The sequence below is a fragment of the Tilletiopsis washingtonensis genome (genome assembly GCF_003144115.1).
Source record: "Tilletiopsis washingtonensis strain MCA 4186 unplaced genomic scaffold FA09scaffold_8, whole genome shotgun sequence".
Taxonomy (NCBI): Eukaryota; Fungi; Basidiomycota; class Exobasidiomycetes; order Entylomatales; genus Tilletiopsis; species Tilletiopsis washingtonensis.
The window spans coordinates 280,183-294,396 of NW_020312005.1; the positions used below are offsets into that span (position 1 = coordinate 280,183).

The 14,214-nt window shown below is 66.3% G+C and overlaps 6 protein-coding genes across 6 annotated transcripts; 3 read left to right on the forward strand and 3 right to left on the reverse strand.

Moving 5' to 3' along the window:
* Positions 1-75: 75 nt before the first annotated feature.
* On the forward strand, positions 76-775 carry FA09DRAFT_329257 (hypothetical protein). The gene has a single exon (XM_025742100.1). The coding sequence runs from the start codon at positions 413-415 to the stop codon at positions 698-700; it is 288 nt and encodes a 95-aa protein (XP_025599040.1). The 5' UTR covers positions 76-412; the 3' UTR covers positions 701-775.
* Positions 771-3,169, forward strand: FA09DRAFT_329258 (Mo25-like protein). Its single transcript, XM_025742101.1, has 9 exons — positions 771-1,222; positions 1,365-1,468; positions 1,551-1,669; positions 1,747-1,842; positions 1,938-2,010; positions 2,109-2,168; positions 2,323-2,532; positions 2,616-2,767; positions 2,842-3,169. Exons 1-9 carry the CDS (start codon positions 1,183-1,185, stop codon positions 2,873-2,875), a joined length of 888 nt encoding a protein of 295 aa, XP_025599041.1. The 5' UTR covers positions 771-1,182; the 3' UTR covers positions 2,876-3,169.
* Positions 3,170-3,407: 238 nt separating this feature from the next.
* Positions 3,408-6,670, reverse strand: FA09DRAFT_329259 (hypothetical protein). The gene is made up of 3 exons (XM_025742102.1): positions 4,907-6,670; positions 4,666-4,825; positions 3,408-4,593 (listed from the first exon to the last, which is right to left on the reverse strand). Exons 1-3 carry the CDS (start codon positions 6,642-6,644, stop codon positions 3,441-3,443), a joined length of 3,051 nt encoding a protein of 1,016 aa, XP_025599042.1. The 5' UTR covers positions 6,645-6,670; the 3' UTR covers positions 3,408-3,440.
* An 846-nt stretch (positions 6,671-7,516) lies between these two features.
* Positions 7,517-8,840, reverse strand: FA09DRAFT_250864 (hypothetical protein). Its single transcript, XM_025739699.1, has 2 exons — positions 8,232-8,840; positions 7,517-8,177 (listed from the first exon to the last, which is right to left on the reverse strand). Exons 1-2 carry the CDS (start codon positions 8,641-8,643, stop codon positions 7,579-7,581), a joined length of 1,011 nt encoding a protein of 336 aa, XP_025599043.1. The 5' UTR covers positions 8,644-8,840; the 3' UTR covers positions 7,517-7,578.
* On the reverse strand, positions 8,841-11,359 carry FA09DRAFT_250863 (hypothetical protein). Its single transcript, XM_025739698.1, has 2 exons — positions 9,860-11,359; positions 8,841-9,803 (listed from the first exon to the last, which is right to left on the reverse strand). Exons 1-2 carry the CDS (start codon positions 11,170-11,172, stop codon positions 9,038-9,040), a joined length of 2,079 nt encoding a protein of 692 aa, XP_025599044.1. The 5' UTR covers positions 11,173-11,359; the 3' UTR covers positions 8,841-9,037.
* A 1-nt stretch (position 11,360) lies between these two features.
* Positions 11,361-12,504, forward strand: FA09DRAFT_250836 (hypothetical protein). Its single transcript, XM_025739697.1, has one exon. It carries the CDS (start codon positions 11,548-11,550, stop codon positions 12,295-12,297), a length of 750 nt encoding a protein of 249 aa, XP_025599045.1. The 5' UTR covers positions 11,361-11,547; the 3' UTR covers positions 12,298-12,504.
* Positions 12,505-14,214: the final 1,710 nt, after the last annotated feature.

Genomic DNA, 14,214 nt, shown 5'->3' on the forward strand with positions numbered 1-14,214 from the left:
CCCCCCCCCTCTTGCGCGCGGCGTCTCTCATCGCCACGCGCCTTGCTTGGGCGACCCCCGAGCGGGCAAGCTGCGCTGGCCCACCTCAGCGCTCGCCTGAGCATCTGCTTGCAGCAACGCTTGCGCGTCGAAGTAGTGCAACGGCAGCCTCGAAGGTGAGTCTAAGCCCCCCGGGGCACCTCCACTCGCGAGCTGCGAAGTGCCAGCGACGTCATGCGCATCTGCCTGCCTCGTGTCTCAATCGCATAGAAAGTGCGATAAAGACCTCGCCTCAGAAGATGAGGCGCGAGATGCGCTGCGAGGATGAGAGGAGGTCAGATGGGTCTTTGGGGGGTCAGTGCGCTGTGGCCTTCATCGCTGCTGCGCGTTGCGGTCTGCGCCCTGCCTTGCCGTCTTGAGAAGCGGAGCCTACATGAACGCGGCGGCAGCCCGGCTTGTGCCTCTCTCTGCCTCTCCTTGTTCCTCTTTGCTCACACACACACACACCACCCTTGCCCCATGTCCTGCCTCGCCTCCTGTTCCGCCGCAGCAGCGCTTCTCTCGGCCGCATCTCCAGCTCAGCCATTGCTGTGTTCTCATTGCTGCCTCCTCAGCCCCGCCTCAACTTCGAGCTCTTGCAGCGCAAGGCGCGGCGCCTCTCACCCCCGAACGGCGTCGGCAGCCCAGGCAGCGGCCGCCACTTGCCTCGCTTCCGCTCTGACGAGCGCCGCTTCTTCGTCGTCCTCTCCGTCCTCGTCTGCCTCGAACAGCAGCAGCAGCAGCAGCAGCAGCAGCAGCATGAACTTCATCTTCAAGTCGAAGCAGCGCACGCCCGGCGAGCTCGTCCGCAACGTGCGCGACGCCGTCGCGCGCCTGGAGGCTGCGGGCGGCGCGAGCGGCAATGCGGGCAGCGCCGAGGGACGGAGAAAGGTGAGTGGGGTTTTGGCATTCTGGGCTTGCGCGAGACGATGGGAGTAGAGGGCGAAGATGGAAGCGGGCACAACTGCGTCGCAGCGATGCTGCAGGCTCACGCCAGATTGGATGCAAGCACGTCCAGGCCTGATTTGGCGAGGAGACGCCAGAGCATTGAGCTGGGCCACTGTCAATCGAGGGCGGCTGAGAGGCGTCGCAAAACTGACGCCTGCTCGTCTTGTGTTCTCCCTCTATCTCTCTCTCCTGCAGGCAGGCGAGGAAGTGTCGAAGATGCTCTTCCAGATGAAGGCCATTCTGTATGGCGATGGCGGTGAGTGTCTTGTGCTCACTTTCTCCCCCTCGCTCCTCTTGCGCCTCTCTGCAAGCTCGGCGTCGCCAACACGCGTCAGTGGAAGCAATGACTCTAACGCCCCCCCCTCCACCCCCTTCATCGTGGCCTTCACGCCACGCAGAGGCAGAGCCGCAGCCCGAACAGGTGGCACAGCTGGCGCAAGAGGTGTACAACAATGACGTCCTGCAGCTGCTCGTCGCCAACATCTGGCGCTTTGAGTTTGAGGTGCGTCGCCCTTGAGCAACCCCCCTTTCGCGTGCGCGTGACTGACGCATCAGCTCCTTGGCACTGGACTGACGAAACGCAGGCAAAGAAGGACGTCTCGCAGATCTTCAACAATCTCCTGCGTCGCCAGATTGGCGCGCGCTGGCCGACGGTGGAGTACCTCGCCACCAAGCCGGAGGTGCTCTTCACTGCGCTCAAGGGGTGGGTTCCCCCTGACCTGGAGTCTGAGGAGGCCAAGTAGACTGACCCGAGTGTGTCTGTCGCGTTCGTGTCGGCAGGTACGAAAACCCAGATGTGGCGCTCAACACGGGCATGATTCTGCGCGAGATGCTGCGGCACGAAGTGCTGGCAAAGGCCTTGCTGTACTCCGATCGGTGAGTTGGTGGCCGACACGCAACGACGGCCTTGTGGCTTGCGTCTCGAGGTTGACCAACGCCCCCCCCCCCCCCCCCCCGACTGCTGCACCCAGCTTCTATACGTTCCCAGATCACATTGAAAAGACGACGTTTGGCGTGTCGTGCGATGCATTTGCCAACTTCAAGGTGCGTGGGGCCCCTTCTCCTTCTTCTTTCGCCGCGCGCCGGTGCAGGGGGAGGCGGCACCAAGCTGATGTGCTCTCTCGTTGTGGCGACGTGCGCAGGAGACGTTGACGAAGCACAAGCCGATGGTCGCCGAGTATCTGGAGAAGAACTACGACAAGGTGAGCGGGCGTGTTCAGTGGCAGGCCGGGGGCGAGGGGGAAGGGGCGGTTGGACGAGGGCCAGAGGAAGGGGGTTGGATGAGGGCCAGGGGGAAGAGGTGAAGGTGGCGCATCATTCGCTGCAGCCCACTGACACGCCCCCCTTGCGCGCCAGTTCTTCGCCATGTACCAAGGCCTGCTGCACTCGCCCAATTACGTGACGAAGCGGCAGTCGCTCAAGCTGCTCGGCGAGATTCTGCTCGACCGCACAAACTTCAACGTCATGACGCGCTACATTTCGAGCGAGGAGAATCTCAAGGACATGATGAACCTGCTCAAGGACAAGAGCAAGAACATCCAGTTTGAGGCGTTCCACGTGTTCAAGGTGCGGCCCCAGCGAGGCTTCCGTGGGCAGCAGGTGCAAGCAGAGAACTGACCCCCCTCTTGCTCCCCCCTTGGCTACGCCAGGTTTTCGTCGCCAACCCGAAGAAGCCGCCGGTGATCGAGAACATCCTGCGGCGCAACCGCGAGCGCCTGGTGCAGTTCCTCACCAACTTCCACAACGACAAGGACGACGAGCAGTTTGTCGATGAGAAGCAGTACGTGCTGCAGATCATCGAGTGAGTCCCAAGCCATGCCCCCCCACGAATTGCGGCTCAGTGCGCGATGCTGATGCGCTGCGTACTTTGTGCAGATCGACGGGCCAACCAAAGACGGCTGCTGCATGAGCTGCCGTGCGCTCTTTGCTCTACTATGGCGAGCCCACTCCGCCTTGACTGACGGCTAGCCCCGTCTTCCACACCCTCTCTGCATCGCTCTTACCGCTTCCCGGGATACCGACGCGCGTGCCTCTCCTCTTCTTCGTTAGAAGGAAGCGCCGGCGGCGTGCGCCAAGCCCCCTCTATTTCGTCCTCTCGCCGTCCTGATCGTGGCTCCCGCGCTCTCGTGTCCCAGCATGTTCTCTCTTTCCTCTGACGTCGCGAGCCAATCACACACTCTCACTCACTGCTGCTGCGCGGGGGAGAGCTGGCCCTTAAGGGAGCGAGGGAGGCCATGAGGAGTGCTGTCACGCGTACGATGTGTAGAGGGCATGGCGCAAGCGGCGCCATGTCGCCCGACGGCCTGCGCCCACTTGCCAGCCTCCCCTACTGGGGGCACGCGAGCGACGCAACAGTCGGATGCACAGAGACACGCAGCTCTCCCTCTCGACCTCTCTCTCTCTCTTTCTCCATACATCTCTCAGCTTCACACAGAGCAGTACTCTTGATGTATAGCCATTGCCCCGTCCGTCCATCACCGTCGTTCCTCCTCGCCCATCAGCCAGCCCACGCCTCTGCTGAGCGAAAACGTCGTCTGCGCCGCCGTTGCTCCGTCTTTCTCGCCCTCGCGCGCGGCAGCGGCGGCACCCGAGCCAGCCAGGCCGCCCAGAAAGCTGCGCGCCGCGCGCGCCGCCCTCTCCGCCGGGTCATAGACGCTGTGCAGGCCCTGCGCCTCGGCCGCGCCGGCGCCGTACTCGCCCAGCCGGTCGAACAGCTGCGCGGCGCGTCCGAAGCCGCCCGCTGGTGCAGTCGGCTTCGGCTGCGTCGCGCCTCCGGCGCCCACCAGCACGCTCGAGGAGGAAGAGGAGGAAGAGGGCGAGGCGCGGCGCAGCGTGGCGCTGAAGAGCGAGGAGAAGGGAGAGGCGGCAGAGGCCGCGGCGGCGGCGACTGCACTGGCACGATGCGAGTACGAAGCCGCCGCAGTCGAACTGCCTCTTGCCGTCGTGCTTGAAGCGCCCGTGCCCCGATCCCGAGTGCGCCGCGTCGCAGGTGCAGCAGCAGCAGCAGCGAGGGCATCGAGCTCGCGCCACTGCTTGAGAAAGGCAGCCAGGCGCGCTGGAGGACAGAGCGCCAGCACACTGGCCATGACGTCGGCCTTTGCCCGCGCCTCGCTCCATTCGGGATGCCGCGCCAGCTGCACCGAGGATTGCCAGGCGGCCTCTTGCACCTGCGCAAGCCGCTGGCCCGCCTCTTCTCGCGCCGGCGCGCCGAGACTGGCGTCGGCAGTGCGTGCGTCGAGGGAGGAAGCAAGCGCGACAAGCTGCTCGCACGCGCTGCGAGCAGCTGCAAAGTCAGAGGCTGCAAGTGCGGCGCCGGCAATGAACGAGAGTGTTCTTGCTTCGATGAGCGAGTGCTCGATCACTTGCTTGCCGGGCGAAGGCACGGCGCAGAGCTTGTGCGCCAGTTCCAAGATCTGCGCTGGCGTACGATACGCCTCGTCGTTCAGCGAGAGGAGACGCGCGATGAGGTCGAGGCGATCGGAAGAGGATCGGACTTGAGAAGGAGAGATTTGCGCGCTGGAGGAGGTGCCGTGGCGCGTCGACATGTTGTATGAGGAGAGGCGAGAGACGCCTTCGATGAATGCTCGTTCGGCTTGAAGAGCTGGCGAAGACGGTAGCACTGCAAGACTGTGTTCGCGCGCGTCAGCACTGCACCAACTCCTTCGCCATGCCCGCTCAATCGAATCGAGCAAACCTCACCTGTCATACGCGCCGCGCATCTCTCCGCGATGCAGATTGGCAGACGTGGCGCTCGCGAAGAGCTCGTTCGAACAGCGCAGCACGAGCGCCTCGAGCTCTTCGCTCGAGAGTTGTGCGCCGGCGTGCGGATCTGAGAGGAGGGATTTGAAAGCTTGCAGATCTGATTGTGCACGGACGCGAGAGAGAGAGTCAGCGAAGTGGTACCGTAGCGCGCAAAGCGGGCACAAGGAGGCACACGCACCGGCACTCTTCAGGCATTCCTCCAGCAACATCCTTGCCGCCTCTTTGCCACCGAGCAGTTCCAGCGTTGCCCCCTCCTGCGTCATCTCTCCCACTTCCCGCGCCAACGTCCTCCACTCTCGATTCCTGGCCTCTCCCGCGCGCAGCAGACGCAGACAGAGCTCCGCCTGCGTGCGCTGGTCTGCCGCTGCGCGCGCAATCGCAGAGGGCGCCAGGAGTGTCGCTCGCGCCGCGCAGAACTTGAGGGTGCGCAGGTGGGCTGCTGCGAGGCTGAGCAGAGGCGAGGCGGGCGAAGGCAGAAGCTCATAGAGGGCGCTGGCGCGAGGGCCAGTCTCGAGCAGGACGGCCAGATGCTCCGGATCGACTGGTGCAGTGCTGCAAGTCGACGTCTCGAGCGAAGGCTTGAGCAGCGCAGAGAGATAGACACGCGACTTTCCCGACGTCGCCTGTGTGCTGTACGTGGCGCTCAGCACGACGCGTGCCGTCTCGTCCTCCTCGAGCGGCAGAGCAGGCAAGATGAGCGCAAGGATGCGCAGTGCCTCTTCATCGGCGTCGTCGAGGAGAGTGAGCAGGGTAGAGAGGAGGGAGACGTGTGCATCGAACGCCCCTCCCTCGGAGCGAGAAGCGAGGGAAGAGAGCAGCTCGAGCAGCGCGCCTGTCGCAGGCGGAGAAGCGCGCAGGTAGGAGAGCAAGGTGGCATCTCGTCGTGCGGGCATCAGACTCAGGCGGAAGTCGGCCAGCGAGGTGCAAGTCGGCGCGGCGGAGAGGAGTGCCAGATCCTCTCGCAGGCGCTCGAGGTCTTGCGTCGCAGAAGAGGGGGTGGCGTCGGAGAGTTGCGCAGAAGCAAAGCGCGCCACTTGAAGTGCGGCTGCGGCGTTGCCGACGCTGCACTCCAGCCAGTGGATCAGGTCGACGTAGTACGTCGCCAGCCGGTGCGCACCGTCCACGCGAGACGACGTGACGGCGCTGTGCGAGCTCGTATCGGCACTGGGCGGCAGAGTGGGCGTCTCGTCCAGCGGGCCGTAGACCTCGTCCAGCTGCCGTCTCACTTCCAGCTCATCCGTCACATCCGTCGCATCCGTCGCATCCTCTTGCTGCTCCTGAGCGATCTGCTCCTCCCACACACCTCCTTTCTCCATCAGACGCGGCAGCAATGCCTCGACGTGCGCATCCAGCTGCTCGCCCTGCAGCGCGCGCGCGAACAACAGCAGCCGCACCAGGCCCTCGCGCGAGGCGCGCGCGTCGCGCAGCGCCGGCGCAGGCAGTGCTCGCAGCAGCGCCACGAGTCCCCTGGCGTCGCCATGCTGCGCGAGCTGCGCGGCGTGTTGGGGCGCCGAGAGGGCGAGGAATTCGTGCAGCGAAGAGGATGAAGAAGAGGCGGAGGCGGCGGCGGCGAGCGAGGAGGAAGCGAGTGCCGCGTGTGTGCGTGCGAGTCTGGCGATGCGCAGTGCTCGCCTGCGCAGCTGCAGCAGCTCCAGGCGCGCGGGCTGCTCGAGCGTCTGCATCTCGTGCGCCTGTGTGCGCCGCAGCACCCGCGCCACCAGGGCGTCTACCTCGCGCGCCTCGATGTCGGGGCGCTGCAGCAGCGCGAGCACGGCGCTGAGGGCCCACGGCGCCGAGTGCACGCCATCGAGTGCGGCGAGGCCCTCGGCGTAGGACGGCGGCGGCTCGGCACTGGCGGCGGGCAGGAGGGCGGTGGAGCGCAGGAAGAGCCGCTTGAGGGTGCGCTGCGAGGGCATGGTGCGCGCCGGGAGGGAGGAGGAGGTGGAGGCGAGGAGGGTGGCATGGCTGGTGCGCTGGCGGCGTGGGCGCTGGGCGGCGCGCGTCTCGTGCGGCAGCGCGACGCCGCGTGCGCCAAGCGCAGCCCAAGCCAGCCGCGCCTCGCGCTCCCGACTACCACCTCTCCCCGCATCGGGCAGCATGCTCCTCTCTCTCTGCGCACTGGCACTGCTGCCAGGCGCTGCCTTCAGTGCATCGTCAAGCAGCTCCTCGCCCGCGCTGCTCGCCGGCGCCGCCAGTTCCGCCGCCGGCTGGACGTTCCTGCCGGCGATCCGCGGCGCCGTGCTGGATGTCGGCTCCTTCGCCGTCGCCGCCAACAGCTCAGGCAGCAGCAGCAATGCGCAGCCTACGCTGCCTGCGTACATGACGCAGGGCGTCGATGCGCGCAATGTGAAGCGCGTCGTGGTGATGCAGCACGGCGACGATCGCGATGCGTGGGACAGCTGGACGGTGAGTCCTTGCGCCCCGAGGCCGAGTGGACAGGAGGCGGCAACGAGGCGGAGTGGCTGGAGCAGCGAGCTGTGAGCAAGGCGCAGGACTGGCGCACGGGTGTAGTCAGTGTCGCAGGGGCAGACCTCATCGCCTCCGAAGATCGCCTTGCCTGCCCGCCCTTGCAGAGACACACACGCAGTCGCTGCATGGCAGCTCTTTGTGCGCACCGCCAAGCCTGTCAAGCTTTGCGCAGCCAAAGAGGCTTGGAGGGCTCTATCATGCGCCGGCAGGTGCAAGCAGTACCGCACTTGCTTACGCCACTCTGCTCTTGGACGTAGTATACCGATATGGCTCTCGATCGTGCCGTCCTGGGTGGTGACGTGAAGCGGGAAGAGGTCATCATTGTCTCTCCGTACGTACACGTCCAGAGATGTCGTCCTGACGCGATTTGCTGAGCATGGCCTACGCCTCCGCAGGCAGATCTTCACCACGCTCGACTACCGCGCCTACAACGCCTCGACGTCCGTCTCGCCTCCGAGCTCGAGCGTCATGGTGTGGGATCCCGCGACGGACTGGTCCGGCGGCTCCTCGTCTCTCTTTCCCTCTGCCTCCTCCTCCTCCTCTTCCTCTCCCAGCTCCAACGTCGGCGTGTACGAGGCATACGACGCTCTGCTCTCCCACTTTCTCGACCGCACCGCCTTTCCGAGTCTCGTCACGCTCGTCGTCGCCGGCTTTTCCCGCGGCGGACAGCTCGTGCATCGCTACGCCACGCTGCGCCCAACAGGCGAGGAAGACCGTGTCAAATACTGGATCGGCGCCCCTGCTTCCTTTGTCTATCTCAACGACTCGCGTCCCGAGCGAGTGCGTCGCTCCTGCGATGCGTTCGACGAGTGGAAATACGGCCTGCAGGGCGTGTTGCCGGCCTACGCCAACTCCAGCGGAGTGGCCTTGACGCAGGCGGGTCTGGCACCGCGCTTTGTGGCGAGACGCATGGCGTACCTTGTGGGCGCGCGGGACAGAGTGGATGGCGATCAGGGGTGCGAAGCTGATGCTCAAGGCAAGTGAGTAAGCCCCTCTTCTGCCGCTGCATCCTCCTCTCCCTCTCCTTCGCTGACCACTGCTCGCAAAAGGGATCACATCACAAAGATGCGCAACTACATCACCGCCTCTCTGCCCTTTCTCGCCGCGTCCACCAACGGCGCGCTGCCCGCCAACAGCACCATCGACTACGTGCGCAATGCGCAGCATCAAGACTGGCGCATCATCAACTCCGACGCCGGCGTGCAGCGCCTGTTCCTCGACGACTACAGCGCCATTGGCAGCAATGCACGCGCGCCGGGAAGCGATGGAGACGGCAGCACGACGGATCCGACGAAGGACTCGGGCAGCGATGACTCGTAAGCGAAGCGATGCCGCCCCCAGCCCCCCTGCACCCTCCAATCCTCTCGACGACTTGCCCTCTCTGCGCTGCTTCGCACGCGATGCTTCAGTCACGCAGCCCGTCTTTCCCCGTCTTGCCCCACTCATGCTCTGCCTCGGGTCATCTTCCGCAATGTCACCATCTGCTCTTCGCGCTTCCCCTCCCCCCGCGCGCGTGTCTATGTGTCAGAGCTGGTGATGTATTGGTCGGACGGAGGCCCGTGAGGTGAGGTCAAGATGACGTGAAGTGAGGGTCAAGTGTGGTGAAGTGAGGTGGGGAATGTGGACGAGGTGACGATGGTAAGAAGAACAGGATCGAGCCGAGACAGGGACAGGCGGAGCGACATGCGCGTCGACATGCTCGGACCGGCCGAGCTTGAAGACAGCCGCGCGCGAGGGAGGGGCCAGGTGTGTGAGGTGAGGAGAGGTTGTGCGCGAGCGAGAGAGAGAGAAGGAGCGCTGGATCGACGGCAGGAGCAGCGACGGCACACGGCTTGCTGCGTCATTGCTGCGGCACGGCAGCTCCTGCGCTCTGCGCGTGCCATGCCGCGAGTGCGTCGACGGTGAGCGAGCGGTTCGTCGGCGCGATGTGCGCCTCGTTCCAATCGTCTCTGAACGAGTCAAGACAGTTGGGCGCCTTGCGCCCCAGATCCGTGAGCGGCGCAAACAGCGTCGCCGCGACGCCTCGTTCCCACAGCGTCTGCCAAGGCCTCACTACCGCGCTCCGCAGCAGCGTGTGGTACAGCCAGAACGTCGGCGCGTCGTACGTGACTTGCACGAGGGGATTGATGAAGATCTCCGGCCGACGTGCGGGAGTGGCGAGTGCGGTGAGCCGATGAATGTCGAGATTGATCAAGAGGCATTCAGAGGAGACGCAGCGCGACTCGGAGCGGAAGGTGAGCGGCATCGAGAGCGGCGCGGCGGGCGCCGAGGCATTGATGCCGCTGTGAGGCAGCGCGGCCCGAGGCGGATCCCACTCCTCCAGTCGCAAGTGCTGCAGTCGAAGCTGCTTCTCCTTGGCGCCGTCAGGCGTCGCCCACCAACTCTGGTCGTGCACTCTCCTCTCGCCCGCAGGCACCAAGCGCGGTGACCTGCGCGGCGGCACAGTGCGGTCGGTGAACCAACGAGCGTCGAAGGCGGCGGCGCCGGTCCAGCAGCTGGCGACGCGGATGGCTTGTTGTGCCTTCAAGGAGGCGACGGAGGGTGCGTCGGAGAAATACGGCCACAAGGGCTTGGTGCGGTCGCCGGTGACGGAGCGCACGACCCAGCTGCAGGCAGAAGCGGTCAGCATGGCGCAAAGAGACAGCGCCTGCGCGCTACTCACGTGTCGTACAGCCCCAGCAGCGCCCCTCCAAAGTCCATCGCACAAGCCACATCATAATCGCCGCGCTGCGTCTCCAGCAGACGCATCATGTCCGCGCTCTTGAACAGCACGTCGTTGAGCCAGAGCACCTTGCTCCAGCGCGTGCCCTTGCCCCACAGCCGCTGCGGATCTGCCACGCCGTTGGAGAGCGGCAAGAGTGCCTCGTTGCGCACGGCTGCGAGGAAGCGGATGCGGCCGGGCCCGTCGCCGGACTCCTTGGTGATGCGTGGCTTGGTGACAAGTCGCCGGAGCAGCGAGCGTCGCGTCGGCGCTGCGACTGCCTGCGAGGGTGCGGCAGCCGCGGCGTGCTTCTCCTCGCCCGTGCGAATGAGATGCGGCACGTCGAGCGCCTCCAGACGCGCATCAAGCTGACGCAGCAAGCGCTCCGTCTTGCCGCCGTCGGGCGAGTTGGACTCGTAGAGGCTGACGAAGACGCGTCCGCGATGCATCGCCACGAGCTCGAGCAATGCGTCGCTGAAGCGCGGCAGGATCGCGGCGGAATCGTAGAGGTTTGCAGCGATGAAGAGCGGCGGTGCATCGGCAGAGACTGCGGAGGCGATGTAGGGTGCGGGCGTGTCGAACGAAGGAGAGAGAGACCAGGCCCAGAAAATGAGCGAGATGCCGAGCACGAGACGCCAGAGACCGCTGGCCCAGCTGCGTCTCCAAACTGCGCGAGGCCGCGCCTCCGAGTGCGGTGCCTCGGGTGTGGGCGCCAGGTGCGGTGACTGCAGCGCGCAGCGTCCGCCACGTCGTCGTCCTAGGCGTCTCTTGATGCGTCCGACTCCTTCAAGCGTCACGGCGAGCGGCAACGCGCACAGCTGCAGCGAGACGAATGGCCAGAGCGTGGATGGCGCCTTGAAGAAGGCCGACAGGCCTGCTGAGAGGAGCACGACGAGAGCGAAGAGCAGCGCCAGTCGATGCGCTGCATGTCGTTGCGCCGCACTGCACGGCGGCTGGGGCGGGGTTACGGCGCCAGCAGAGAGTGGCAGATAGTCATGAGCGCCGCGCTTGGCGAGCCCATGCCGCAGCATCGGCAACCAATGGCGCGGACACATGCTCCGCCGTCCGCCGTTGCGCGCATCGAGGACAGCAGCGACATCTCGCCAAGACGCGGGCGTGTCGACGTCGCCCTCATCGAGCGCGTGCAGCTCGTATGAAGCACAGAGATCATCGAGTGATGTCCGACTGCTCAGGTCACTCGTGCTCGCACTGCTGCCGCTCGCTGCCGCGCCGCGCCGCTCGCGACGCAGCGCCGCCTTCTCGTCGGCCAGCATGCTGGGCTCTGGGCTGCCAGCAGTGCGACGCTGCGGAGGCGCTCGGCAAACGTCGAGAGCGTGCGCGGTACAGCTGCGCTGTCGCCCGGCGTCGGCGTCTCAGTGACGACGCCGAAGAGCACGCGGCGCGTCTGGCTCGAGGCTGTGCTGCGCTACCAGACGGCGAGGAGCGAGCGGTACACGCGGCGTCGGCGTTGCAGGCGCTGCAGCGGTGCGGTGGCTTTGGCGCGCTTTCCTGCGCGGCGCGAGGCGCGGGCCAAGCCGCGCGGCGGGTGCAGCGGTGCAGGTGACGCTTCGGACCGAGAGCGCGTCTTGGTCGAGCCGCGCGACACGCTTGGCAGGCGCGGTGCGAGGGAAGCAGCGGTGTGGGCTGCGATGCGCTCAGGTGTTGGCGACGAGCGGCGAAAGCCGCTGTTCACAGCGGCTGTGGGTCGGTGTGTGCGTGACGTGAAGAGAGCGAAGAGATGGAGCGGCGCCGAGGGTCGTGTATGGCAGGCAGGGCCGGGCTCAGCGAGGCGAGACGAGGCGCGGGACAGGACGAAGCAGGGTCCGAGGCAGAGGGAGCGAAGGTGGTGGTGGTTGGGACGGCGGGAGGAAAAGCATGGGAGAGGAGAGGGCTCCGCCGTATCTGGTGCTGCTTCGTCAAACACAGCCGGCCGACGAACGTGCACAGCATGCAGGTGCAGCACCTCGAGGGCGGTGCGTTGCTCTGCCGGCCGGCCGTGGCGCAGCAGCAGCAGGGCAGCTGTGACGCCATGCCGCTTTAGCGCCTGCGTGATGCCCAAAGTGCACTCGGATGCACGAACTCGAAGCGGTCGCGGTTCGCTGGGCAGCTGCGGTCTGATGGGCGGAGCGGCAGGCGGGGCAGAGCGGAGCGCGAGCGCGCTTGAGGAGCAAGCCGCGAAGGTGAAGGCTCGGCGCAGCCCGCAGGCGTGTGCGTGCCTGCAGCGCCTCTCTTCCACCCCGCGGGTTCAGCGGGCAGGCAGGCGGCCAGCAGAGCAGCCAAGAGGCCCGAGAGCGAAGCACGAGGCGCGCAGAGAGAGGCAGGACACCGCAGAGGGCGCTCGCCGCCGCTGTTCTCCTGCGCTCTGGGCCCCTCCTCTCGCGCCGTCAGGCACCACATGAAGCGCTTGAGCGCCGAGATCTTCCAGAGCGGCAGCCCCTCTCTATGACCGCCGCTCGCTTCCAGCCGCTCAGAGCGGCAGGTGAAGCTTCGTTTCTGGCGCCGGCACTGCCCCTCTCGCGCCCCTCGAGGCGCCGAAGAGACACGAGACGCGAAGCGGCTGAGGGGCCGAGGGGCTGCGCCGCCAAGGCCACGCGCGGGCCGTACCGCTGCTCCAGTGCCGAGCGCCGCTCTGCCGCTGCAGGCGCGCGTTTCCTGGGGCCCGCGCCTCCTGCCCGAAATAGCCTCGGCTCCTCCGCCAGCAGCACCCAGCTGCAACGTCTCTCGCGGCTCCACCTCGGCGCTGCCTCGTCGAGCGGATGCTCTGCCCTCACAACGACGACGACGACGTCCTCCTCAAGCGCCATGGCCATACATGTCTGGCCTCGACGCTTGCTCAAACTTGCGAGAGCGGCTATCGCAGCCGGCGCAAGGCATGCGCAGCCACGGCCGGCACCGAGGTGCCGAGGGGCTGTGCTTTCGACGCGCGCGCCGAAGACGCCTCGCCTCGTGCAGCCTGCGTGCGGCAGCAGCTTCAGCGGCGAGAAGCGCGAAGGAGGCGGGCCCGGCGCATCGCGCATGCGTACGCTGGCTGATGCTGCAGCGGCGAAGCGTGAACCGCGGCTTTGGCGCTCGCGCGCTCTCGTCGACAGCTGCGACTGAACGCTGGTGCGCCGGCACGCGGTGACGAGGAGGGCCGCAGCAGACGGTGCGGCCCTAGGCGCTGAGCTGGGAGCCCACCGACTGCGGCAGTGGAGCCGAGCGACGACTTCTCGGCCGACGTCTAAGCACACGCTTGCCTCCCTCGTCTACGACTGCACAGGCGCCGTGAGCTCGTCGCGGTTCTGCTTTGCCGACGAGGCTGATTGGGCGCAAAGCGTGTCTCCCGAGAGGCATTCCTCATGCGGAGCTTGAGAAGCACTTCTTATGAGGAGCTGTGATGAGAGCTGTCGGCGTCGGCGACGCACAGGCCGAGCACGCCGAGGGGTGCGTGCCTCTTGTCAGCGGCGGTTCTCGTGGACAGCACTGTCTTCTCGTCTTGCGAGAGGCACCCAACGCTTCGCGGCGCTTTGCTGGATTGAGTGACGCATACCAGCTAGTCTGCATTGGCTGTCACTGGGCTCGTCAATGATGCGAGGCGCCGGTGAGAAAGGCGGCCATGCTTGACCTGCGCCGCCATCCGGACGCCTCCGCCGTCTTGCCCCTCTCCTGTGCCGCTCGCTCTGAGCGCCCTTCTTCGTTGGTCTGCTGCGTCTGCCTTGCTCTCTCCCTCAGCTCAGCTCAGCGCTCGACATGGTGGCGGTGGCGCCAGCAGCAGATCACGAGGGGTCCACGTCGTCCTGACTTTGAAGGGGCATCTTCTCGTGCGCCACGTGTCGCATTCCTGCTCTCATCAGGTACGGTCAGGCACCCAAAGCAAAAGAAAGGTGCTTCATGCTTCGCTCCTCTCTGTCATGCCGGCGCTGCGCCCACTCATCGAGCGCCGATCAGCATTAGCAGGATGCCGCGTGGTCCGGCGGGAGGGGGCGGAGGAACGGCGCACCGCCCTCCCCGCGGCGTGCGAGCGGCAGGAGCCGCGCGGCGCGGGCGACGTGGCACGTCACCGCGGCGCCGCCGCCGCCTTCGCGCGCTGCGCCCTCGCTGGCGCACGCGCGCGCGTCTGGCCGCTCTCACGCACGCACACAGACCGCGTGCCTGGATGCTGCACGCGCGAAGGTGCGCCTTGCATCGCGCCGCGCCGCGGGCTTGCAAACATCGCACGGGCGCCGGCGGCTGGCTCCTTCTCGTCCTCTCCATCCATCTCAAGCGCCACCCTCCACCACCACATCGCGCTCCGTCTCACAGCGCACCCACAAGGCACAAGCGCTCACTCTTCCCAT